This window comes from Microcaecilia unicolor, chromosome 7 (genome assembly GCF_901765095.1).
Source record: "Microcaecilia unicolor chromosome 7, aMicUni1.1, whole genome shotgun sequence".
NCBI lineage: Eukaryota > Metazoa > Chordata > Amphibia > Gymnophiona > Siphonopidae > Microcaecilia > Microcaecilia unicolor.
In genome coordinates, this window is record NC_044037.1 from 185,196,888 (window position 1) to 185,224,479 (window position 27,592).

The 27,592-nt window shown below is 45.6% G+C and overlaps 1 protein-coding gene across 5 annotated transcripts in view; it reads right to left on the reverse strand.

The window, feature by feature from the left end:
• Nucleotides 1-27,592, reverse strand: part of KANSL1L (KAT8 regulatory NSL complex subunit 1 like) — a 363,383-nt gene that overhangs the window by 136,058 nt on the left and 199,733 nt on the right. For all 5 annotated transcript variants that reach the window (XM_030209770.1, XM_030209773.1, XM_030209769.1 and 2 more), the window contains exons 8-9: nucleotides 20,365-20,478; nucleotides 7,630-7,749 (exon numbers count right to left, since the gene is read on the reverse strand). In XM_030209770.1, the coding sequence (XP_030065630.1) occupies nucleotides 7,630-7,749; nucleotides 20,365-20,478 (234 nt within the window). The remainder of the gene's footprint in view (nucleotides 1-7,629; nucleotides 7,750-20,364; nucleotides 20,479-27,592) is intronic.

Sequence of the window (27,592 nt, forward strand, 5' to 3'; positions counted from 1 at the left end):
CCATTTGCCCTGGTATTCTATAAAGATGGGAGACAACATCAGATAAAAACGCTAGCAGAAGCACGGGAGCTGCTGCCCGAAGATATTCCAGCAACAGCATCCACGGATGTGGAAACGAGGCGCTCTCAGACGAACATGAGAAATTATCCGAAGTGGCAGCGAGTAGGCCGCAAACGCCTGCAACGCCAGCAATCAGCTGGACGCCTCACTTGAACACAAATGCCAAGGGTAATGTCAAGGACTGACATATTCAGTGGTTGATATGGTTAGAGATAAGGCTCTGTTTGGGGGAGTATAGCATATAAGGGGAAATGGGGATTCTGGAAGATCAAACGGGGGGAGGGAGGCAAGTAGGTAAGGGGAAAGAGCAAAGGGAAATGTTAGAAATACATAAGGATTGGAGAGGGGGAATCTAAAATGGTAATTTCTAATCAGAGATGGGCAGAGGGGATCACTTCCTCTCTACAAAGCACCGTTTTTATTTTGAGATGAAACGGGTGCTCTGGATTTGGGAAAGGAAGATGGGGGGGGGGTGGGAAGTTCAGAGGGGGGAACGGGGGGAAGATAAACCTTAGGGGTATATTACAAGATGGGGGGGGAGGGAAAAAAGGGGGACAGGATGTTATGATGTTACAATATGGTGATAAATATGTTGAAGGTTTATTATTACAAGTTGTAAAATGTTTAAATGTATAACACTAAATGTAAGAGGCCTCAATACACCGCAGAAGCGTAGACAGGTGTTTAGAGAATTGACCCGACAAAAGTCGGATGTTGTGTTTCTCCAGGAGACCCATCTGAGAAGAAATCATGAACACCTGATGAAACATAAGAGATATCCCACTGTCCAATGTGCTTCCAATAGGGCGAATAAAAAAACGCAGGGAGTCCTGATAGCTTTGTCGGGATCCCTCCCATGGCAAGTACATACTACAGTGAAAGATAAAATGGGACGATATATATTGATGACAGTGTCACTATATAATAAGCATTATACTCTAGTATGCATGTATGCCCCTAACGTGGGACAGAGAGAATTTTTAGATACAGTGGAAAAGGTGATACAGGAAAATATACAAGGAGAATTGTTGGTGGGAGGTGATCTTAATCTCACGATAGATCCAAAATTGGACAACTCAGGAGGGAGAGTAGAATATGCAAAAACAGATAGGAAAGCCCTCATAAGGTGGATGGCCCGATGGGACCTAGTAGACATATGGAGAGAGAGACATGGGACAGAGAGAGATTACTCCTTTTTCTCTCCCAAACATAATACCTATTCACGAATTGATTACTGGCTAGGAGGCAGAGGGATGAGAAATGATATCAAATTAGTGGAGATAGAACAATGTAGCTGGTCTGATCACTCGATGGTGCTAATGGAGGTGATGGGAGAGGGAGGGAAGACAAAGAAGAGAAGATGGCGCCTAAATGAAACACTTTTGATGGACCCACAGAGTGTCCTAGAAATAGAAAACAATATAAGAGAATACATACAGTTCAATGATACTGAAGAGGTTAAACCGACAAGTGTATGGGAGGGCCTGAAAGTAGTTATTAGGGGCCAATGTATAGCGAAGCAAGCATATATCAATAAGAAAAAAGCAGAGGCAGAAACCAATTTACGGAAACAAATAACGAAACTAGAGAACATGCATAAGAAAGACCCAACAGATAGTAAAAAAACAGAAGAAATACGCCAACTTAAAGCTCAACTTAATGAAATACAACTGGCGGATATAGCCGGACAGTTAGAACAAGTACAGCAGGAGTACTATGAATTTGGAAATAAAACAAGCAGATTACTGGCTAATAAGCTTAAAAAGCAGGCACAGCGCAATTATATACAGGGCATACACAGCCCCTCAGGGGAGCTAATAACACAAACAGAGGAAATGGCAGGGGTATTTTGGGATTTCTATAATCAGCTATACCAAGCAGAACAAGATACATCAAGGGAGGACATGGAACAATACGTGCGGGACCTGGAGATGATTAGAATCACGGGAAGGGAGCAGGAAGCGCTGTCAAAGGCCATAACATTAGAAGAGATAGAAGAAGCAATAGCAGATTTGCCAAACAACAAATCCCCCGGGCCGGATGGCTTCCCTTCTAGATTTTATAAAAGGTTTGCAAAAATACTAGCCCCAGTACTACTGAAAGCTATTGCTGCCTTCGAGGAGGCACAGGAGCTGCCATACTCATGGAGGATGGCTGAAGTGACCATACTCCTAAAGCCAGGTAAAGACCCGCTACACTGTGGCTCCTACCGGCCAATATCTCTCCTGAACACGGACTATAAGATTTTTACTAAAATAATGGCACGCCGCCTACAGGAGGTAATGCCGCGATTAATACATGAAGACCAGACTGGCTTCATTAGGGGTCGTCAAACACATGATAATACTAGGACACTGTTACATATCATACAACAAATACAGGATGAAAAAACACCAACAATAATATTCTCAGTCGATGCTGAAAAGGCATTTGATCGTGTAGATTGGGAGTTTCTATTTACAGTAATACGTCAGATAGGTATAGAGGGACGATTTATGACATGGTTGCGCCTATTATACACGAAACCGATGGCGGTATTAAAGATAAATGGGACACATACTAACATACTAGAGCTGCACAGAGGAACAAGGCAAGGATGTGCAATTTCCCCATTATTATTCGCAATAGCAATCGAACCACTAGCGAGGATAATACGGACACACAAAGATATAAGGGGAGTAATACGGGGGCAAAGGGAACATAAAATAATGCTTTTTGCCGATGACGTTCTCCTGACATTAACCCATCCATCACAATCAATACAAGAGACAATGGAGGTGATGACAAACTATGGAAGGGTCTCAGGATTTAAAATTAACATAAATAAATCAGAAATATTAAATCTCTCGGCATCACCTAGGGAAATACAAGAGATAACAGATAAGTTTCCGTTCACATGGGCAAATAAATCAATTCGCTATCTAGGGATACAGATTACACCGGAAATAGGGGGATTATATCAAGCAAATTATCCCAAAAAAATCAAAGAATTGTTTGAGGAAGTGGACAGATGGGAAGGACTTACTATATCATGGCTGGGAAGAATCCATGCTATAAAAATGATACTCTTACCAAAGATATTATACCTGTTCATGGCCATCCCAATACCTATCCCACAAAAGTTCTTCCAACAACTAAATAGGAAAATGTTTGCCTACATCTGGAGGAAGCGACCCCCCAGGGTAAATAGGGACATGATGTTCCAGCTGCCCGTGGAAGGGGGAATGGGAGTACCAAATTTCCACCTATATTATCAGGCAGCCCAACTAAGAGTATTAGCGGAATGGACTCCTAGAAATAATAAAAAATGGCTACATTGGGAACGTTCATGGTTGAGTACCCGCTATATAGGAGATATACTTTGGAGGAAGGGGACTGAAATTATGTCTCTAACTAAAAGGGTGCCGGTGGGGATTGGCCTCTTGCTGGAGACATGGTTACGGATACGACGAAAAGTGTTTCCGGAGAGGAGATATTTTTTACAAATGGCTATATGTGGGGCTCCGGGGTTTCCGTTAGGAGAATCAGATAGTGTATATAAAAATTGGGCCCGTAAGGGATTATACATGTTAGGCCAGATATGGAACAATGGAGAAATTAAAAATTTTGAAGAATTAAAAGAGGAATATGAGTTGGAAGAAAGGGATATGGCATATTATCATAGCCTGCGGAATTATATAAAAAGACGGGCAGGGGAAGAGCTGGAACTTACAGAAACAGGGCTAGAAAGGGCAATTAAGGGAGGAGGGGGCAAAGGGGGAGTGTCACGATTATATAAGGCACTATTAAAAATGTCCAGCCCTCAAGATCATTATATGAGAAGGTGGGAGGGGGCCTTACAACAAACCTTTACAAGAGAATGCTGGATGAGGGGACTTAGATATTTATTGAAGGCCTCTATCACTCAGTCAGTGGCTGAGAATGGTTATAAAATATGGTACTGGTGGTACTTTACACCGGATAGACTGCAAAAAATATACCATAAGATATCACCGAACTGCTGGAGGGAATGTGGTAATAAAGGTACATTTATGCATATATGGTGGGAATGTCCCAAGATACAGGCATTTTGGACTCAAATTCGAGCAATGGTATACCAAATCACAAAGATAGAATATCCAAATCAGGCGGAATACTGTCTTTTGCACTTCCGGCCGGGAAGATGCAAGATACACCAACATAAAATGGCTAGCCAGATTTTTGCAGCAGCCAAAATGACAGTGGCAAGGGCATGGAAGCAGATAGAGGTACCACATATTCAAGTAGTAAAGCATAAACTTGATTATCTGCATCAGATGGCAAAACTGACCGCATTGAGAAAAGGCCAATTACATAGGTTTCAACAAATTTGGCAACCTTATGAACAGATGAAAGAAACATGTAAATCACCACATTAAGAAAGGGGAGGGGGGGAGGAAGGGGGGAAGGATTGTTAAGAGTTTATTTGCAAATATTGTTATAGAAGAAGAGATAAATATGTTACACATATGGTGAGCGTTGCAAATATGTGGAGATGTATTTAACATGTTAAAATATAATAAAGAAATTAAAAAAAAAAAAGTTACATGGAAACTGACAAGAGGAAATACTTTTTCACTCGATGAATGGTTAAGCTCTGGAACTCGTTGCCAGAGGATGTGGTATCAGCGGTTAGAGTTGATGTTGCTAGTTTCTGAATATTCTGGTTGAAATTGTTTGAGATTGCATTTTTTCTTATATATGCGTATCAACTGATGTTGTAATAGTTACCTGTCTCTTTGAAAAATTAAGATTAAAAGTTGATTTAAAACACAAAAAAAAAAAAAAAAAAAGAAAGAGGGGGGCAGAGGAGCCCGACTTGCCCGTGCGATACCGACGGGCTTCCTGAAACCGTCCTTTGGAGTTACCGGGGCGAGCACTGGCCCGAGCCCTGACCTCTGGTAACCTCTTGCCCTTAGAAGTGCCGAGATCGGTCACAATTTTGTCCAGCTCGACCCCAAAAAGCAGCTTGCCTTTAAAAGGCAACTTAGCCAGGCGAGACTTAGAGGCGTGGTCCGCAGACCAATGCTTCAGCCAAAGCCACCGCCGCGCAGAGAGTGTCTGAGTCATACCTTTAGCTGAGGCTCTCAAGACATCATACAGCAAGTCTGCCAAATAAGCCAAGCCCGATTCCAGGGCTGGCCAATCAGCCCTCAAGGAAGGATCCGAGGGGGAAGCCCACTGCACAATCGTCAGGCACGCCCTGGCCACATAGGAGCCGCAAACTGAGGCCTGCAAACTTAAAGCAGCCGCCTCGAAGGACGACCTTAAGGCCGCCTCCAATCTTCTGTCTTGGGCGTCCTTTAGGGCCGTGCCACCTTCCACCGGCAACGCCGTTTTCTTAGTCACCGCAGTGATTAAAGAATCCACGGTAGGCCAAAGAAAGGCCTCCCGTTCACCTTCAGGCAGAGGATAGAGGCGGGACGCCCTAGCCACTTTGAGGCTCGCTTCTGGGACATCCCATTGAGCCGAAATCAAGGTGCGCTTGGCCTCATGCACGTGGAAGGTTCTAGGCGGGCGCTTCATCCCCAGCATAATGGCGGAGCCAACAGAGGCTGAGGGAGAGATGTCCTCCGGAGAGGAAATCTTCAAAATGCTCATGGCCTGCACTAACAGGTTGGGCAAATCCTCTGAGCGAAAGATCCGCGCTGCAGAGGGGTCATCCACTCCATCCGAGCGGGAATCCGTCTCCTCCAAGGAATCCCCAAAGGACCGTTGGGAGAACTCAGATACGCTGCCCTCATCTACATCAGAGGAGACAGAGTCCTCTAGGGCCTGGAAATCCACCCGAGGGCGTTTGTTTCCGGAGGCCTCAACCCCTTTGGCAGACAGGGGGGCAGGGGCAGCGTTTTGCATAAGAAAAGCCTGATGCAGCAGCAAAATGAACTCACGGGAGAATCCCCCCGAACAGTGCACTTCTGCAGCTTGGGCCACGGCCCTAGCCGCACCCTCAACCGGCGCTCGCAAGAGCAGGGGAGAAACGTGCTGCGCATCCAAAATGGCGTCCGGCGCGAAACTCCAAGAAGGAGCCGCGCGGGAAGAACGGCGCTTAACTTTGGCCGCTTTCTTACCGTCGCCCGAATCAAGGGCGACCATAGTATTAACGTCTCCCAGCTCGAGGGCGGCCCAAGAAGAAGCCGTCCGAGCAGAGTGGCCGGCCAACATGGAGTGGGCGAGCAGTGGGGGATGGGCGCTTATGGCAGGAAAAACCGCCGCACCGGAGGAAGAACCGGGACACTGACCGGCCTCCAAACTGATGCTTAACAAAGGTGATTCAGGTTTTGAAATCCCCGCACCCACGCGGTCCGGGGAGCGAATCCTCGCGCCCTCGCCCTCCGACGCCATAAGCCACGTGGAGACCGAACGGGGAACCCCCTGCCCGCTATAAAAAGGTAAAATTACCTGCTTCTCGCTCTGAGCTGTAACGAACTGGTGTCCTAGTGAGCAGCTGCAATAAACGTTGAAATAAACGAAAGAAATGCCCTTAAAGACGTCCAAAATTTTTTTTTTTTTTTTAACGGAGCCAGCGGGAGGGGGAGAAAAGGAGGGACCTGGCACCACCAGGTTTGCACTTGCTCAAGAAGAGCCCTCAACCCCAGGTACTCAACAAAACCTAAAAATTAGGCTTGGAGACCTAGCCAGAGCTGCTGCTGTGTGTGACCACCACCTGCTGAGATAGAGAACATACTGAGGAGTTTCCGGTAGCACATGACCACATATAGGGAGGCAAAAGGATTGCTCTCTATCTCCACCTGCTGGTAAATGGACACAACCCACCAATCTATGGACTGATCAGCATGATGATATGGAAATTGTAATTTTTCTTTTCCTTAATGATTATGCTTTTTGATATTTTCTTTTGTTGCATTTTCCCCCCCTTTGGAATACTGTATACACTAATTTTAAAAAACCCCAAAACAAAACAAAACACACAACCCTGCTAGTGCCTTAGTTTTTACAGATACACTGCATAGACAATTTGGGGAAAAGAGCAGAAATTGCCACAGTGCATCTCCATGTGCTGCATAATAGAATAAAATAGATCAATTTAGTTTATCTCAGCTCATTCTAATAAGCAAATCATAACTGCCCCATCTTGCTCTAAAAACAACATTGGTATAGTTAAGAGTTATAGTTTCACATAGTAAGACTAAGGAGACAATTCAGAACCAGGATCATGCATTGACATGGCTCGTACACATAAAAACTGAGTTTAGGAAGGGAAATTACAGGGTATACTTTTCCTTCTGAAATTATTTACATGTGCATCCAGTGGCAGCAGGTAAATGTGCATATAGGTGTAATTTGTGAGCTATAAATGCAACGACCACCGTCTGGATACAGCTACTTTATAAAACTATACATAAGATCGTCTCCAGCATACTCTTTATACATGCATATTGCAGCAAATTGGCCGTAGTTGACATTCTATAAGTAAAGCAGTGTTTTACAAATAGAAAGCCTGTTAAACTGCAAGCTACATCTATCTATTCGAGGATATTTATAGAAAGTTCAGCACTCCTTATATGTACATTTTCTCTTATTATATACCTGCTGTTTCACTTTTGTGTCTCCTCTTCCTTTCTTTTAACAGTTCTGATCCTAAATGACGTTGGCTGTTCGGTGAATATCCACTGTGCCACTGGGAGCAAGACATACTACACTGTGCTTCTGTTAAAATTGAACAAACATTATAACATACTACATATTTATTTTATTCATTCAATGCACGTGACACACCACCCTTAGTACAAACAGAGTGCTTTACAAAGACTTCAGTACAAAAATTAACATGATTATAATCACCACACAACACTAAACAAACTATAGATCAATTTGCAGAAAAAATGGAAGGAAAGAAAAGTGGCACCTGCCCACGATTGTTTGTGATCACAGCTGAACTAAGCATCTGAAAAGGTTAATGAAAAGAAATAGGTCTTAAGATTTTTCTTAAAGCTAGCTAAATTAGTATCTACATGTAAATTTTGTGGCAAAGAATTCCACAAGGCTGGAGCATGATAATAAAACACTGATTCTCTAGTAGAGTCTAGCCTCTCTTCAAGAAACAATATAACCAATTTTGTGTTTGCGATCTTAAAATACGTAAAAGCAATAAGGAATTAATAAATTGCTCAAACATTGGGGAAAGCCTGTACAGTATTTTCTGCTATATATTTAATTCAGTACACAAAGAAATACCCCACACCTTGCCCCCAACGGAGCATGATGACTTTCACCAGCTGGGTAACTACGATTTAGATGTTGGGATAGAGATGAATTTTACACTTCAAGATCCTAAACTGACAGGTTCCAAGAAAGAAATCACACATTCGGTCCCTTCTGAGTTTACCAAGGTTTGGGCTATCACAGATATGGAAGCACATACATGAGTCTTAGATTTGTCTGAAAGATTTATCTTCAGACCACTGATGAGACTGGGCACGCAGCACAACATGGTCTGCTGACTAGGCCTTTATAAGTGGGTTTCAAGATGAGTTTCAGCTGGACTAAAGAACCCCAATCAAAGTAGGTTTAGAGCATCTACTGCAGGGGTAGAAACCCCTGGTCCTCGACAGCTGCAACCCAGTCGGGTTTTCAGGATTTCCCCAATGAATATGCGTGAAATCTATTGTAGCCTGATGATTAGTGCATCGGCCTGAGAACCAGGTTTGATTCCCACTACATACCCTTGTGACTCTGGGCAAGTCACTTAATCTTCCATTCCCCAGGTACAATACAAGTATCTGTATATAAGATGTAAACCACTTTGACTGTAACCACAGAAAGGAGGTATATCATCCCATCTCCTTTCCTTTTCTATTTTTCATCCACTGCCTCCATTGTATACAAAATAGATCTCATGCAAATTCATTGGGGAAATCCTGAAAACCCAAATGGGTTATGGCCCTTGAGGACCGAGGTTGCCCACCCTTGACCTACTACTAGGTCCTAATTGCTCTCTGCTGTACAATGGTGCAGAACCAACATAAAGAGACATCATAGCCTTCATTCAAGTATTTGTAGCAATTTTGTGCACTTCTTGAAGCTGTTGACTTGCTTGCTTCTTAGACATGGCCCAAATGTAATTTTTAATAAAAAATTTAAACCTATTAACAATTTTCTTATTTTTTCAATAAAAGCTATCCAAACAATGTACACAATGGCCTGAAGGATGCTAGGCTGCATAGAGAGGGGTATAACCAGCAGAAGAAAGGAGGTGTTGATGCCCCTCTACAAGTCATTGGTGAGGCCCCACTTGGAGTATTGTGTTCAGTTTTGGAGGCCATATCTTGCTAAAGATGTAAAAAGACTGGAAATGGTGCAAAAAAAAAAAAAAAGCTACAAAAATGGTATGGGATTTGAGTTGCAAACCGTATGAGGAGAGACTTACCAACCTGAACATGTATACCTTGGAGGGAAGGAGAAACAGAGGTGACATGAAACAGATGTTCAGATACTTGAAAGGTATTAATCTGTAAACAAACCTTTTCCGGAGATGGAAAGGCAGTAGAACTAGAGGACATGAATTGAGGTTGAAGGGGAGCAGGGCACAGACAGTAGAAGTCTGCCCAGCATTCTTCTTGTACTAAAAGTTCTGAAGCTAATGTTGAAGCCCCTTAAAATTTACACTCAAGCCCATCCATATCTATTCAGTCAAGATCATGGCGTAGACCATAGAAGTCTGCCCAGCACTGGTTTTGCTTCCCAATTACCGGCGTTGCCACTCAATCTCCGTTAAGATTATGTGGATCCATTCCTTCTAAACAGAATTACTTTGTGTTTATCCCACTCATGTTTGAATTCCATTACCGTTTTCATCTCCACCACCTCCCGCGGGAGGGCATTCCATGTATCCACCACTATCTCCATGAAAAAAATACTTACTGACATTACTCCTGAGTCTGCTCCCCTTCAACCTCAATTCATGTCCTCTAGTTCTACTGCCTTCCCGTCTCTGGAAAAGGTTTGTTTACAGATTAATACCTTTCAAATATCTGAACGTCTGTATCATGTCACCTCTATTTCTCCTTTCCTCCAAGGTATACATGTTCAGGTTGGCAAGTCTCTCCTCATATGGTTTGTAGCTTTTCTTTGCACCATTTCCAGTCTTTTTACATCTTTAGCAAGATAAGGCCTCCAAAACTGAACACAATACTCCAAGTGGGGCCTCACCAATGACTTTTAGAGGGGCATCAACACCTCCTTTCTTCTGCTGGTTATACCCCTCTCTATGCAGCCTAGCATCCTTCAGGCCATGGCTGTCGCCTTGTCACATTGTTTCTTCACCTTCATATCCTCGGACACCAACACCCCAAGGTCTCTCTCCCGAGTCGAGCTTACTAATCTCTCCCCTCCTATTCGGTATCTCTCTTTTGGGTTTCTGCACCCCAAGCGCATCACTCTACCCTTCTCGGCATTAAATTTAACTATGCTAAACTTTGGGTTCTAAACAGTTCCAACATATAAACAATATGCTCACCAGATGTCCCGCAAGTTTCAACAACGGGGATATCTTTACAAGCTTATAAAATCGGCACGCAAAATAGCACATAATGTGCATAGGGAATGGTTGCTGCGATCCGACCCTAAAGACAACACTCCACAAAGAAGCCTCCAATGCGTGCTCCCACACTCCTCTATAGATACTCAGATCACTCATATTATTCACCAACTTTGGTCCGTCTTACAATTACACCCCCAGTTCAGAAAGAGACCTCGGATAGCCTATAACAGGACTAAAAATATGGGAGAATATCTATCAGTATTTAGACAGGCCAATGATCAACAACTGGATGGGACAGGAGGACACAGCAGCTGTCATCATTTAATGTAATTTGCTCCTCCAACATTCCAATGTGTCTCACTGGGATCCTAACCACCTGCTGACATCACTCCTCCAACGTTCCAATGTGTGTCACGGGGATTGTAACCACCTGCTGATGTCACTCCTCCAAACGTTCTCCGTCCCCCCTCCCTCCCAGTTCCATGGGACCCTGGAACTGGGAGGGAGGGAGGGGGACACTGGAACTTGGAGGGAGGGAGGGGGGCCTGGAACTCAGAGGGCAGTGGAGGGGGCAGGGGAGAGATGCTGCACATGGATGGATGGAGGGGGCAGGGCACAGAGGACGTTGCCTGCATATGGATGAATGCAGGGGAGAAAGCATAATGCAGGGGAGGGAGGGGACCCTGAAACTCGGAGGGAGACAGGGAGGGGACGACCCTGGAACTTGGAGGGAGGGAGGAGGACAACAACCCTGGAACTCGGAGGAAGGGAGCGGGGACCCTGGAACTGGGAGGAGAAGGGGGGCCCTGGCACACACTCTCATGCTCACACACACACACACTCTCTATCTCTCACAGACACACTCACACCCAGTCTCACTCTCTCTCTCTCTCTGTCACACACACACACACTCGCACATTCACTCTCTCTCTCTCACACACACAGTCACTCTCATACACACTCCTCAAACATACACACTCCGAGGAAAACCTTGCTAGCGCCCGTTTCATTTGTGTCAGAAACGGGCCCTTTTTACTAGTTGCACATATTGTGCACATGCAATGCAAACCTCTTACGTCATTAACCCCGCTACGGGAAAGCGATTTGAGCTGAGATCTCGCACTGATTGTAATACATCTCAAGTGATATATGCCATATGCTGTCCCTGTTCAAAATGGTACATAGGTCAGACAAAGCGGAAGGTAAAGCAAAGAATAGGGGAACATTTGAGCAATATCAGATTGAATAAAATTGACACACCATTAGTTACTCATTGGCAAGCAATGGGCCATACTGTAACAGATTTAAAATATGTAGTGCTTATGCAAATTCTACTACGTTGGGGGGTGGGAGAATATTACGTCCAGACTCATACAAGAAGAACAAAAATTCATATTCTTGTGGCAAACAGTCCAACCCAATGGATTAAACAAAGAAGTGGAATGGCTAACATTATAATGAGTTAATTAGAGTATTAGGGGCAATCACTTTATCGCAATCAGCTGAATGCTTTCGCAGTATGTAAGCGCCATGGGCGCACAGAGGATTCGTCAAGATGGGGACAAGTCAGACACGGGACCCTTCCCGGTAAGCTCAGAATGTTTTAATGGATATGTTTAAATGTAGGATGAGCTAAAAGTTAAAAGGAATAATTGGTCAAGTTATTCATGTTTGAGAAATTTACATAACCGTATATCAGTTTGTTTACAGATCAGTTACATTCCCTTGAAAACGCCAACATGGTGAAACATGGACCCACGTCGGGAATAAAGACAATCTTTTAATCTTCACGACACTAGCACACAAGGGTGAACGCCCGGGACCCACCTCATGAGAATACAATCCATGAAGGACCAGTAGAATGTCTACAAATAAGTGATCCTGATAATTTCAGTTATAAACAATTACAAAGTTTAAGAATTCAGGAAGGCAGGAAGGACTGGTGCGATGATGGTGGGTTGCTATTGGGCCAAAACCATTTTCTATGGTATAATGGCACTTGGGCAAATTCTGAGCACTGCATAATAAAAATTTTTTTTTAGAAACCATATAAGATAATTTCTGGTGGAATTTTTTTCATTAAATTTTAACTGCCAGACCCTCAACCATTCTTCTAATGTTCGGAGATCCCTTCTCATTGTTTCTACTCCCTCCAGGGTATCCACTCTATTAGCTATTTTCGTGTGATCCGCAAAAAGGCAAACCTTTCCTTCCAACCCTTCAACAATATCTCCCACAAATATATTAAACAGAATTGGCCCCAGCACTGACCCCTGAGGAACTGCACTGCTCACCTTTCTTTCCTCCAAGCGGATTCCATTTACCACCACCCTCTCCCATCTGTCGGTCAACCAATTTCCTATTGTTCACCACTTTCAGTCCTAATTTCAATCCTTTCAGCTTATTCACAGTTAGCCCCCAGCAATACTAGCACGATACTACTGCTGGAAATCACTGCCACCATTTTTACTCAAAAGCTGCCAGGCGCAGGAGTAAGAGGTATTCAGTCCTGCCCCACTCAGCCACCAAAAAGTTAAGGAAGGCCTGAACAGTTGGTGGTGGGCCACTGGGACATCTTGGGAAGGGCCATCAATAGCTGGGGTGATGGGAAGGAAGATTGGGGACTTGATATCCCCTTTTGCAGGTCCTGAGTGACATTCAGTTGTGATCCGCATAAGTGCTGCCAGCCATCTGGATATTCCATGATAATGCCTGGACATGGCCCAGTATTGAACGTCTGGGGCTAATTTTGCACTGCTGGTTGAATATTGACTGGCCTGCTTCTGGGTCTATCCTGTCCTGCGTGCTGCTCAGCAACCGGATGACTGCATTAACACAATATTAAGTTAATGCAGTGATCTGATCCCGACACGGACAGGAGGAGCGCAGGAGAGGACAGAGTGAGGGAGTAGACAAAGGTGTGTGTGTGTGTGTGGGATGTAGTTCACTCCCTTCCCAGCTGTGTCTCTCGGTGTCCTGCTGATGGTTTGTGCTATGACTCAAACAAACCAAAGCTCTAAGTTCTAGACTGTTATGGTTGGAATCCAAGGAAATATTTATCTTTTCAGAAACATTTAAAAACTACAAAAAGCAAATGCTACATACCTGTAGAAGGTATTCTCCGAGGACAGCAGGCTGATTGTTCTCACTGATGGGTGACGTCCACGGCAGCCCCTCCAATCGGAATCTTCACTAGCAAAAGCCTTTGCTAGCCTTCGCGCGCCGATGCGCACCGCGCATGCGTGGCCGTCTTCCCGCCCAAAACCGGCTCGTGCCGGCCAGTCTCATATGTAGCAAGACAAAGAGAAGGGAAGACACAACTCCAAAGGGGAGGCGGGCGGGTTTGTGAGAACAATCAGCCTGCTGTCCTCGGAGAATACCTTCTACAGGTATGTAGCATTCGCTTTCTCCGAGGACAAGCAGGCTGCTTGTTCTCACTGATGGGGTATCCCTAGCCCCCAGGCTCACTCAAAACAACAAACATGGTCAATTGGGCCTCGCAACGGCGAGGACATAACTGAGATTGACCTAACAATTTATCCAACTAACTGAGAGTGTAGCCTTGAACAGAATAAAACATGGGCCTAGGGGGGTGGAGTTGGATCCTAAACCCCGAACAGATTCTGAAGCACTGACTGCCCGAACCGACTGTCGCGTCGGGTATCCTGCTGCAGGCAGTAATGAGATGTGAATGTGTGGACAGATGACCACGTCGCAGCTTTGCAAATCTCTTCAATAGTGGCTGACTTCAAGTGGGCTACCGACGCTGCCATGGCTCTAACATTATGAGCCGTGACATGACCCTCAAGAGCCAGCCCAGCCTGGGCGTAAGTGAAGGAAATGCAATCTGCTAGCCAATTGGATATGGTGCGTTTCCCCACAGCCACTCCCCTCCTGTTGGGATCAAAAGAAACAAACAATTGGGCGGACTGACTGCTGGGCTGTGTCCGCTCCAGATAGAAGGCCAATGCTCTCTTGCAGTCCAATGTGTGCAGCTGACGTTCAGCAGGGCAGGAATGAGGACGGGGAAAGAATGTTGGCAAGACAATTGACTGGTTCAGATGGAACTCCGACACAACCTTTAGCAAGAACTTAGGGTGAGTGCGGAGGACTACTCTGTTATGATGAAATTTGGTGTAAGGGGCCTGGGCTACCAGGGCCTGAAGCTCACTGATTCTACGAGCCGAAGTTACTGCCTCCAAGAAAATGACCTTCCAGGTCAAGTACTTCAGATGGCAGGAGTTCAGTGGCTCAAAAGGAGGTTTCATCAGCTGGGTGAGAACGACATTGAGATCCCATGACACTGTAGGAGGTTTGATGGGGGGCTTTGACAAAAGCAAACCTCTCATGAAGCGAACAACTAAAGGCTGTCCTGAGATCGGCTTACCTTCCACACGGTAATGGTATGCACTGATTGCGCTAAGGTGAACCCTTACAGAGTTGGTCTTGAGACCAGACTCAGACAAGTGCAGAAGGTATTCAAGCAGGGTCTGTGTAGGACAAGAGCGAGGATCTAGGGCCTTGCTGTCACACCAGACAGCAAACCTCCTCCATAGAAAGAAGTAACTCCTCTTAGTGGAGTCTTTCCTGGAAGCAAGCAAGACACGGGAGACACCCTCTGACAGACCCAAAGAGGCAAAGTCTACGCTCTCAACATCCAGGCCGTGAGAGCCAGAGACCGGAGGTTGGGATGCAGAAGCGCCCCTTCGTCCTGTGTGATGAGGGTCGGAAAACACTCCAATCTCCACGGTTCTTCGGAGGACAACTCCAGAAGAAGAGGGAACCAGATCTGACGCGGCCAAAAAGGAGCAATCAGAATCATGGTGCCTCGGTCTTGCTTGAGTTTCAACAAAGTCTACCCCACCAGAGGTATGGGAGGATAAGCATACAGCAGACCCTCCCCCCAGTCCAGGAGGAAGGCATCCGATGCCAGTCTGCCGTGGGCCTGAAGCCTGGAACAGAACTGAGGGACTTTGTGGTTGGCTCGAGATGCAAAGAGATCTACCAAGGGGATGCCCCACGCCTGGAAGATCTGTCGCACTACTCAGGAATTGAGCGACCACTCGTGAGGTTGCATAATCCTCCTCAACCTGTCGGCCAGACTGTTGTTTACGCCTGCCAGATATGTGGCTTGGAGCACCATGCCGTGACGGCAAGCCCAGAGCCACATGCTGACGGCTTCCTGACACAGGGGGCGAGATCCGGTGCCCCCCTGCTTGTTGATGTAATACATGGCAACCTGGTTGTCTGTCTGAATTTGGATAATTTGGTGGGACAGCCGATCTCTGAAAGCCTTCAGAGCGTTCCAGACCGCTCGTAACTCCAGGAGATTGATCTGCAGATCGCGTTCCTGGAGGGACCAGCTTCCCTGGGTGTGAAGCCCATCTACATGAGCTCCCCACCCCAGGAGGGACGCATCCGTAGTCAGCACTTTTTGTGGCTGAGGAATTTGGAAAGGACGTCCCAGAGTCAAATTGGACCAAATCGTCCACCAATACAGGGATTTGAGAAAACTCGTGGACAGGTGGATCACGTCCTCTAGATCCCCAGCAGCCTGAAACCACTGGGAAGCTAGGGTCCATTGAGCAGATCTCATGTGAAGGCGGGCCATGGGAGTCACATGAACTGTGGAGGCCATGTGGCCCAGCAATCTCAACATCTGCCGAGCTGTGATCTGCTGGGACGCTCGCACCCGCGAGACGAGGGACAAGTTGTTGGCTCTCGCCTCCGGGAGATAGGCACGAGCCGTCCGAGAATCCAGCAGAACCCCTATGAATTCGAGTTTCTGCAGATGGTACTTTGGGTAATTTATGACAAACCCCAATAGCTCCATGAGGCGAATAGTCATCTGCATGGACTGTAGAGCTCCTGCCTCGGATGTGTTCTTCACCAGCCAATCGTCGAGATATGGGAACACGTGTACTCCCAGCCTGCGAAGTGCCGCTGCTACCACAGCCAAGCACTTTGTGAACACTCTGGGCGCAGAGGCGAGCCCAAAGGGTAGCACACAGTACTGGAAGTGACGTGTGCCCAGCTGAAATCGCAGATACTGTCTGTGAGCTGGCAGTATCGGGATGTGCATGTAGGCGTCCTTCAAGTCCAGAGAGCATAGCCAGTCGTTTTCCTGAATCATGGGGAGAAGGGTGCCCAGGGAAAGCATCCTGAACTTTTCTTTGACCAGATATTTGTTCAGGGCCCTTAGGTCTAGGATGGGACGCATCCCCCCTGTTTTCTTTTCCACAAGGAAGTACCTGGAATAGAATCCCAGTCCTTCTTGCCCGGATGGCACGGGCTCGACCGCATTGGCGCTGAGAAGGGCGGAGAGTTCCTCTGCAAGTACCTGTTTGTCCTGGAAGCTGTAAGATTGAGCTCCCGGTGGACAATTTGGAGGTTTGGAGGCCAAATTGAGGGTGTATCCTTGCCGGACTATTTGGAGAACCCACTGATCGGAGGTTATGAGAGGCCACATTTGGTGAAAAGCTTTCAACCTCCCTCCGACCGGCAGGTCGCCCGACACTGACACTTGGATGTCGGCTATGCTCTGCTGGAGCCAGTCAAAAGCTCGTCCCTTGCTTTTGCTGGGGAGCCGAGGGGCCTTGCTGAGGCGCACGCTGCTGACGAGAGCGAGCGCGCTGGGGCTTAGCCTGGGCCGCAGGCTGTCGAGGAGGATTGTACCTACGCTTACCTGAAGAGTAGGGAACAGTCTTCCTTCCCCCAAAAAATCGTCTACCTGAAGAGGTAGAAGCTGAAGGCTGCCGGCGGGAGAACTTGTCGAAAGCGGTATCCCGCTGGTGGAGCTGCTTTACCACCTGTTCAACTTTTTCTCCAAAAATGTTATCCGCACGGCAAGGCGAGTCCGCAATCCGCTGCTGGATCCTATTCTCCAGGTCGGAGGCACGCAGCCATGAGAGTCTGCGCATCACCACACCTTGAGCAGCGGCCCTGGACGCAACATCAAAGGTGTCATACACCCCTCTGGCCAGGAATTTTCTGCACGCCTTCAGCTGCCTGACCACCTCCTGAAATGGCCTGGCTTGCTCAGGGGGGAGCTTGTCCACCAAGCCCGCCAACTGCCGCACATTGTTCCACATGTGTATGCTCGTGTAGAGCTGGTAAGACTGGATTTTGGCCACGAGCATAGAAGAATGGTAGGCCTTCCTCCCAAAGGAGTCTAAGGTTCTAGAGTCCTTGCCCGGGGGCGCCGAAGCATGCTCCCTAGAACTCTTAGACTTCTTTAGGGCCAAATCCACAACTCCAGAGTCATGAGGCAACTGAGTGCGCATCAGCTCTGGGTCCCCATGGATCCGGTACTGGGACTCGATCTTCTTGGGAATGTGGGGATTACTTAATGGCTTGGTCCAGTTCGCCAGCAATGTCTTTTTGAGGACATGATGCATGGGTACTGTGGACGCTTCCTTAGGTGGAGAAGGATAGTCCAGGAGCTCAAACATTTCAGCCCTGGGCTCGTCCTCCACAACCACCGGGAAGGGGATGGCCGTAGACATCTCCCGGACAAAGGCCGCAAAGGACAGACTCTCGGGAGGAGAAAGCTGCCTTTCAGGGGAGGGAGTGGGAGCAGAAGGAAGGCCATCAGACTCCTCGTCAGAGAAATATCTGATGTCCTCCTCCTCTTCCCACGAGGCCTCACCATCTGTGTCAGACACAAGTTCACGGACCTGTGTCTGAAGCCGTGCCCGGCTCAACTCAGTGGAACCACGGCCACGGTGGGAGCGTCGAGAGGTAGACTCCCGCGTCCGCACCGGCGAAGCTCCCTCCGCCGACGTCGTTGGGGAGCCTTCCTGGGAGGCAACCGCAGCCGGCGCCTCACTCGACGGTACCGGTGGCGCAAGCACCCCCGGTACCGGAGGGGAAGGGCGCAACAGCTCTCCCAGAATCTCTGGGAGAACGGCCCGGAGACTCTCGTGCAGAGCGGCTGTGGAGAAAGACATGGAAGCCGATGCAGGAGTCGATGTCAGAATCTGTTCCGGGCGTGGAGGCTGTTCCGGGCTGTCCATAGTGAAGCGCATCAACACCTCCTGAACAGAGGGTGAGCGGTCCTCTCGGTGCCGATGCCTACTGGGTGCCGACTCCCTCGGCGACCCAGAGCTCTCGGGAAGGGGACCGGTGTCGATGCTTCTTCGACTTTTTGGGACGAAGCATGTCACCGGAGCTTCCCGGCACCGACGAGGAGGACGTAGAATCCAGCCGTCGCTTCCTCGGGGCCGAGGCCGAAGAAGGTCGGTCTCGGGGGGGCTGTACCGCAGGAGCCCTCAGGGTAGGGGGAGACCCACCCGAAGGCTCACCGCCACCAGCAGGGGAATGGACAGCCCTCACCTGCACTCCAGATGAAGCACCACCGTCCGACGACATCAGCAGACGTGGAGGTCCCGGTACCACCGACGCAGCCTTTTGATGTCTCAGCCCCGATGCAGAGGGTCGATGCCTCGATATACTCGATGCAGTCGCGGCCAAGGACGAAGGTCTGGACGCCGGCGACGCCGATGCACTCGATACTCCCGGTGCCAATGCCGACGAAGAGCCCGAGAACAAAACGTTCCACTGGGCCAATCTCGCTACCTGAGTCCGCTTTTGTAAAAGAGCGCACAGACTACAGGCCTGCGGGCGGTGCCCAGCCCCCAGACACTGAAGACACGACACGTGTCTATCAGTGAGCGAGATTACCCGGGCGCACTGGGTGCACTTCTTGAAGCCACTGGGAGACTTCGATGTCATGGGCGGAAAAATCGCGCCAGCGAGATCAAAACTCGTAATGGCGAAGATGGCACCAAAAAAGAGGGGAAGAAAAAAACTTCGACCCGAGGCCTCAAAAGGGCCTACCCCGACGACGAAAGAGAAAACGGGGCAAAGACTAGAATTACAGGAAGGGGAAAAAGACCGAAAAGGTCTCTTTCCGAAATGTTTTTTTTTTTTTTTTTAGTAGCGAAAGTCAAAAAAGACGCGTGAGGTCGATTTAAGGGGCTCGAACGGCGTAAAGACGACTGTACCAAGCGCGGACAAAAGAAGACTGGCCGGCACGAGCCGGTTTCGGCCGGGAAGACGGCCGCGCATGCGCGGTGCGCATCGGCGCGCGAGGGCTAGCAAAGGCTTTTGCTAGTGAAGATTCCGATTGGAGGGGCTGCCGCGGACGTCACCCATCAGTGAGAACAAAGCAGCCTGCTTGTTCTCGGAGAAAGGTGGCTATCAAATAAAAGAAATGAAAAGCTAAAGTCTAAATGAAGCAGCTGTATGTCAAATTAGTTTTCCTTGAAAGAAAAGATCTGATTATCTGTTCAAAGTATACAATATCTGTTGATGTCTTCACAAAACTAACCACAGAGAGAACAAAATCATCCATTAAAACGAGAAAGACACTTAACTCCAGAGATCTGATTCAATCTTACTGGAGGGGTAACAAAGGTGTGAAACACAACTAGCTCCAAACATCTTTTGCCCAAACTTAAAATGGTCTGATGGCTCAATGGCAATACTGCCATGTGGGAGAAGGTGGGCTTGATTTTCAAACCTGGTTTCTGAAAAGATTAAGTTCACTTCCTTTTACCTGGGGGAGTATTAGCTATTATACAACAGTGACAGAGTAACCAGTAACCAGTTGAAGGGTACACTCAGACCAGGGTCGAGGGAGAAAACAGTAGGTACGGAAAGTAGCCACAGACAGATAATTAAGGGTCACTGTTTTCCTTATATAATCCACTCTTTAAAATCCCAATACATTTATTATAATCATTAACAATTTTGTTATCTTTGTGCTTTAGATTGCATACCATTAGTTGAAGTCATTGTACATTCTTTCTTCACTGGAGTGTTCTCAACAGAGCATGACTTGATCTCATCTAGATTACTTAATAATGTCTCTAAGTACACATGAAGAGAAACATCTGAAAAACAAAAGTAATAAAAAATCTTAGTATGTAGATCTGAAGGATTTTTTGATTTTAAAATAAAGCTATGTTGCTTACTTATAGCATATATTCTGAGAACAGAAGCCCAAAGAGAAGAAAAATGGTAAAAAAGCCCTAAGAGCTTTTTAGAGTGCAACCATGCCTAGGCAGCTCTTCCCACATCTATATCACTGAGCAGCACTACCTCAGTTCAATATGCTGTTTTTAAAACAGGAGAAAGCTATTCTAAAGGAGGTGGGTGGTTTTGTGAAGACACAATGACTTGTAATAATTCATATCCATGCACATTTTTAACATTGCACTGTCTAAAAATAACATTTAAAATGCAGTTTCACTGACCAACAGGGACAGAGCAATATTTAATATGGCCCTACCAACTATTTTATTTTATATAGCATTAGCAACTGGATAACTTAAGAGGCAGGGCAGAACTGGTTTGTCTGCCATCCCTCCACCCCTATAATTAAAAAAAAAAAAAAAAAAGTGTTCCATTGTTCCCTGGATAGAAATATTAAAAACTTAATAAGAAAAAGAGCCCAAAATTCCTGACTGCATGTCTTCACACCCCAGTACTTGTTGGAAGCCCCTTTTGCAACAAAAACCTTAAGTCGTTTTGCGTGTCAAACTTTGCAAAAAGGAAAATGTACTGAGCCCTTCCAGTGTTTCTGCTTTGCACTACTACTAAATGTATATTTTCTTATATAATTCTTATATATTTCTTAAATATTTCTTATTATGTTTGCTTGTTAAAATACTATCATGTTTTATCACTATCGTGCTACCCAAAATCCTTCAGTTATCACTAAATGTATACTTTTTCATGTATTTCTGTTACTTATGATGTATTGTAAGCCACATTGAGCCTGCAAAGAGGTAGGGAAATGTGGGATACAAATGCAACAAATAAATAAATCTCTGTCCTGCTGTAAAGGTGAATGTTCTCCCCAGTCCTAGGTTATACCATGCTGAATTACAAAATTAGGCAGGGCCCACGCTGAAGGCAATGGCTGTGGCAACATATATAATGGACATTACCTACAAGCCAGCAGGAGATGAGGCTACTCCAACGCAATATAGGTGAAGAGCACTCAATAAGTCTTCTTCCCACACCAGACTATTCTGCATGTGAATTTCATGGTGCCCGAAGTCCTGTGGTGTTCTCACAAGACCTGAGAACAGCTCTGGATTCTAGGCACCACACAACTCACAAGCTGACAGCACTGAGTAGTGCAGGGAGATGGCTGTATAGAAAGGAAGGGCACCTGCAGGTATAGGAAATGAGGAAAAAAAATCCAAAGAGAAATTGCGGGTGGAGAACAAAACTGGGAAAAAGGACTTGATGGGGAAAATGGACATTAAGGGGACAGACATGGTGGTGGTGTAAACAGAGACTGCTGAAGGGGGAATGAACTAAAGGAGGGAGGAGAGAAAAAGTGCTGAAAGGAAGATGAAAGGGTTAGCATCATACACAGGGGAGAGGCAACAAGATGAGGGATGGAAGAGGGCAGGTTGCAGAGAAATAAAATACAGATACAAAGGTTATACAAAAAGTGGTCATTACATGCTATTTAAAACCAATCTGCTACAGAATTTAACTCACTGCATACTAGGGCTGCAGTGATCATCAAGATAAATAAGAGCTTACCTGTTAATTTCTTTCGAGTCCCTCCAGACCAATTTATGCTCTCCTGCCAGCAAGTGGAGACTGAAAACTATCAAGTTACGTGGTCGTCCTTTAAGAATCTTGTGCATCCCCCTGGCCAGTCCATATTTATCAAAACGGAACAATACAAAAAACAAACAACAACAACAAAAGAAACTATACTTATATAAGAACTTCAAATGCTACAAATGGAGAAGGTGGCAAGCAAAATGTCCCAGCACCTTATCTGACTCCACTTAACACAAAATCTGCCTATGAAAGAAGGGTGGGTTCTGGACTACTCTGGATAGACTCAAGGAAAGAAATTAGAAGGTAAGAAAGTATCCTTCTTTGTCCTACCAGACCAGTCCAGATACTTGGGATGTACCAAAGCAATGTTCACTTAAGGGAGGAACAGCACAAGCCCTACCACCAGAACTCTGGCTCCCAAGACCACATCGATCCTAGCCTAGACATCTAATTTACAATGTTGTACAAAAGAATGCAATGATGCCCACGTTGCCGCTTTACAAATCTCATGGTGTAAAATTAGGTTATGCTCAGTCCAAGAAACAAACTGACCTCTGGCAGAATGAGCTTTAAGAATCTCCAGTACTGCACACTATCAGAGAACATATGCAAATGCTATCACTTCTTTAATCCACCGAGCTATTGACACCTTAGAGACATGGCTTCTCCTTTATAAACTGCTCAAAAAAGCACAACCTGATTTCCCCAAATCCTCTGTCTTTTTCATGTAGGCACACAACACCTATCCAATATCTAACCTATTAAGGCAAGATGAATTTTCTCCTCTCTCAATGTCCCATAAAACCGAAAGAGAAATAGAAATAGACTAATTGAGGTAAAAAGACAAAACACTTTGGGGAGAAAAGATGAAACCTGCCTAACCACCAGTTTCTCAACTAGAACCAAGAAAGGTTCACAATAGCTCCAAAATTCTCCTTGCCAAACAGATGGCTACTGGAAAAAAAATGATTTACGAGTAATATCCTTCAAAGAAGCAGACATAAGTGGTTCAAAAGGTGCCTGAACCAAGGTCAACAAAATTAAATTCAAACTTCAATGAGGGACAACTGGACAATGGGGAAGGCTCAGAAGCTTCCACTTGTTTTAAAAACTGTAGCACATTTTGATGAGAAGGCAGAGACACCTTTAGTACTTCAATTTCTGAGATTTTGGAATTTTTTTGAGCTGGTGTGGAAGAAGATTACAATTCATTCACATTTGCTATACCACTCATTGATTACAATCTAAGCGGCTAATAAACAAAAACGGTTTCAGTAACAAATCAACATCTTTAAAATCAAGAATAATTTATAATCGCCAAAGATCTGAAACACATATTCCAATTAGTAGAGCGTTACGATAATCCAGTTTGCTCATAACTGTATCAATATAGCAGTTTAGTGCTCTCTTCCTTGAAAGTCCAGATTACTACCTTTAATGAGACCTCTGAAACAGGATAAGGCAGCGATCTCAGAAATTGAAGTACAAAGATAAAATATGCTTCTCTTGACACCAAGCTTCAAAAATTCCTGATATACTTAAATACGCTAAGGAGAGGACTTCCTAGAATGCAATAGTGGGGAATATCCTCTCCTTAGCAACCTTGCCTTCTCAAGAGAAGCTGTAAGACAAAAATGAGACATCTTGCAGGCTGACTGGACCCTGAACTAATAGTTGCTGTCTGCCCGCCCGCCAGTACTAGAGGATCCCCCACCATGAGCCACATCAAATCTCTGTACCATGGCCTCCTTAGCTAGTCCAGGGGTATCAAAAACTACTAGACTGCAAGGTTTCTGAAGTTGTTGATTAAACTTGGTTATCAGAGGCCAAGGAAGAAATATATAGATGATGTCCGATTTTGGCCAGGTTGAACTAGGGTCTCTATTCCTACCAATTATGTCTCATTACTTTGATTTATGTGGAACTTTTGCATTCTGTACTACTGCCATTAAATCCAAGTTGAGTAACTCTAATACTACACTATCACTGTGAAGGCCTCCTCTCCTAGGCTCCATTCTCCTGGATCTAACAAATTTCTGCTTAAAAAATCTACCTGAATACTGTCCACCGTGGCTGTGTGTACCACCAAGATGTCCAACAGATTTTGTTCCACCTAGTTCATCAACATTTATATCTTTTCTGCAATTTGCTCCTTGGTTGTTGACATATGCTGCCACTGTTGCACTGTCTGAAAATATCTGTAATGCTGTATTCTGAATTAGTGATCGAACTCAGAGAAACAAATTACAAGAGTCCCCAAACAATTGACTTGACCACTCCAGTTCCATCAGTGACCAGCACCCTTGAGTCCAACCATTCAAGCAGCAAGTCCTCCAGTCACTGAGGCTGGCATCCGGAAGATACAAACTATTTCCTTGTAACAGATTATCCGAGCACAGTCACCATAATAGACTCCCTCTGGACTCTCATGGAAGTAGTAAGATTATTTACAAGTTATATCTAAGGTGACCAGTGAGAGAGAAAAGCTCTCTGCAATGGTGCACATGAAATCTGGCCCATGATACTAAGGTCCAACATTTCTACCATCAATCCTAATATACGTGTAGATAATTCCCAAGCTGTTCGCTTGTTGTGGGTGAGCAAATTCCAGACCTGTGATCGCAGTTTCTTCACTCTCTACTTGGACAGAAATACCTTAACTATGTGAAATTTTAACTGAACTCTACTTCTCCCTTAGATTTTATTAAATCCCCCATTTAACCTGATCTCAACTTTTATCTCTAACCATTGCTCTAACTTTAATTTTAAATTTGTGACAAAGAGGGGCATTTTCGAAAGGGACGTTCACGTTTCAATTTGGACGTCCTCACAAAACATCCCGATCCAGGGGCGGGGAAACCTGTATTTTCGAAACAAGATGGACGTCCATCTTTCCTGTTGAAAATACCATCAGGGATGTCCAAATCCTTAAATTTGGTCGTCCTTATAGATGGACGTCCCTAGAGATGGTAGTCTATGATTTTCAGCGATTTTCGAAACCAAGGACGTCCATCTCAGAAACAATCAAATGCAAGCCATTTGGTCGTGGGAGGAGCCAGCATTTCTAGTGCACTGGTCCCCCTGACATGCCAGGACACCAACCAGGCACCCTAGGGGGCACTGCAGTGGACTTCATAAATTGCTCCCAGGTATACAGCTCCTTTACCTTGTGTGCTGAGCCCCCCAACCCCCCCCCCCCAAAAAAAAAAAAAAACTTACTACTCACAACTGTACACCACTACCATAGCCCTTACGGGTGAAGGGGGGCACCTAGATGTGGGTACAGTGGGTTTTGGAGGGCTTCTGTTTCCTCCACAAACGTAACAAGTGTGTGTGGGGGGGGGGGGGGGGGATAGGGCTGGGTCCGCCTGCCTGAAGTGCACTGCACCCACTAAAACTGCTCCAAGCACCTGCATACTGCTGTCATGGACCCGAGTATGACAGCTGAGGCTGGCACAACATATTTTTTGATGTTTTTTGAGGGTGGGAGAGGGTTAGTGACCACTGAGGGACTAACGGTGGTCATCTGGTCAGTTCGGGCAACTTTTTGTGCCTTAGTCATAATAAAAACAGATCCGGGTGCAAACGTCAAAGTGCTTGTCAGGGACATCCTTGTTTTTTTCCATTATGAGTCAAAGACGTTCAAGTGTTAGGCACGCCCAAGTCCCGCCTTCGCTACGCCTCCGACACGCTCCCTTGAACTTTGGCCATCCCTGCAACGGAGTGCAGTTGGGGACGTCCAAAATAGGCTTTCGATTATACCGATTTGGAAGACCCTGGGAGAAGGACATCCGATTTATGTCGAAAGATGGGCCTCCTTCTCTTTCGAAAATGAGCCCAAAAGTGACGTACAGTACTGTTCCAGGATGCTTTTGAATGTGGATCTATAAACTTGAGCCTCACGGTTTCATGTCTTGCAGGACTTTAAGCCGTGTGACTTCCTGCACTGACTCAATGAGAGAGTAGCCAACCATGGAGTGGGGACCACCTGGTCTCATCCATTTGATCCAGGTGATGGAAGTTACATTTAAAATGTTTATCTCTTGTCCCAAATCTTTTGTTTGGTGGTAGATAGTAATTCCAAGAAACTGGAGGTAAAGGTGAATCTGGAACCTTCAAAAACTTTTAAACATCTCATGAGACACCTTTTGAACACCAAGGAACTGTATTAAACTAGGATTACAGTTTCTTCAAGTACACTCTAGTACTTCAGTCAAACCTTAAATTAGCACATCCTTGGAGACTTTTAAACTAAGAAAGAGATTTAACATGAGTCTCTATTTTCCCTACAGACTTCTTGAGTTTAGAGTCCTCCTCCAGTTTTTTTTTAATTCTAGAATCATTCAGCTTGCTTAGCAAAAAGTAAATTCACTTGAGGGATTATGGCCTGCTCCAAACCAACTGCCACATTCAAACATTATTTTGTACCGCCCCCAGTTTCAGGATTCAGAGAAACATCCAGCCTGACTTCCAACGCTGGGCTTCTCAGCCTCAGTGTTAGTATTGCTGAGATTGTACCTGACTCACTCTAAGGTCTTCTCTGCAATGAGTCCAAAGGACTCGTAGACCAATGAAGTGCAGTTGATTATGCTGTTGTCCACTGTCAAGTAAAATGAATCACTGGACTTCCTTGCCAAAGGGCTGTTTTCTAACAAAACAAAGGGAAAACAAGGAAAATATCAACAAGCAGTGAACATGCAAAGTATTCACACAGATATTTTCCCCCTTTAAGGATTATTTAAACCCGAACAATAGATAGTGGTGGTTATCTATTCAGATTGTTGTGAATCCTGATGCAGGCACTTGTGCCGAAACAAAGCATCACGTTAACTCCTTCTTCTGTCTGCTATGGCAATAGGCATGCATATGCTCTCAATATTGTAGAACATAGCTTAACTTAATACTTCTTAGCTAAACAAAAATGCTTAAATGCTGAAATGCCTCTTAGCTAAACTTAAATACTTCTTAGCTAAACTTAAATACTTCTTAGCTAAACTTAACACTTGTTCAAATAATTTAGTGTTTATATGTTAAGGCACACTTATCTTAAGGCTGTTGGGTGTGTGCACTAAACCCGGCAGCCATAATGACCTTAATGTGGCGTTAAACCAAAATTCTCCAAACACTACCCCGAGAGGAACTTCTTTGCTACAGAAGGCGAAATTAGGCCTTACCTGCTAATTTTCTTTCCTCTAGATCCTCAAGACGCTTGGGTTATGCACTCCTACCAGCAGAGGGAGACTGAGAACACTAAAACTTCTTATACAAGTAGCCTGTGCAGACCTTCTCCTAACCAGTAAAACAGTAACAACGCAGAGGAACAAAACACCTCCACCTAAACAACACCACTGAATCCACACTCAGATCTCCTCCCCTTAAGACGGGGGAAATCAACTGCAGATGGGCACAAACAGTACC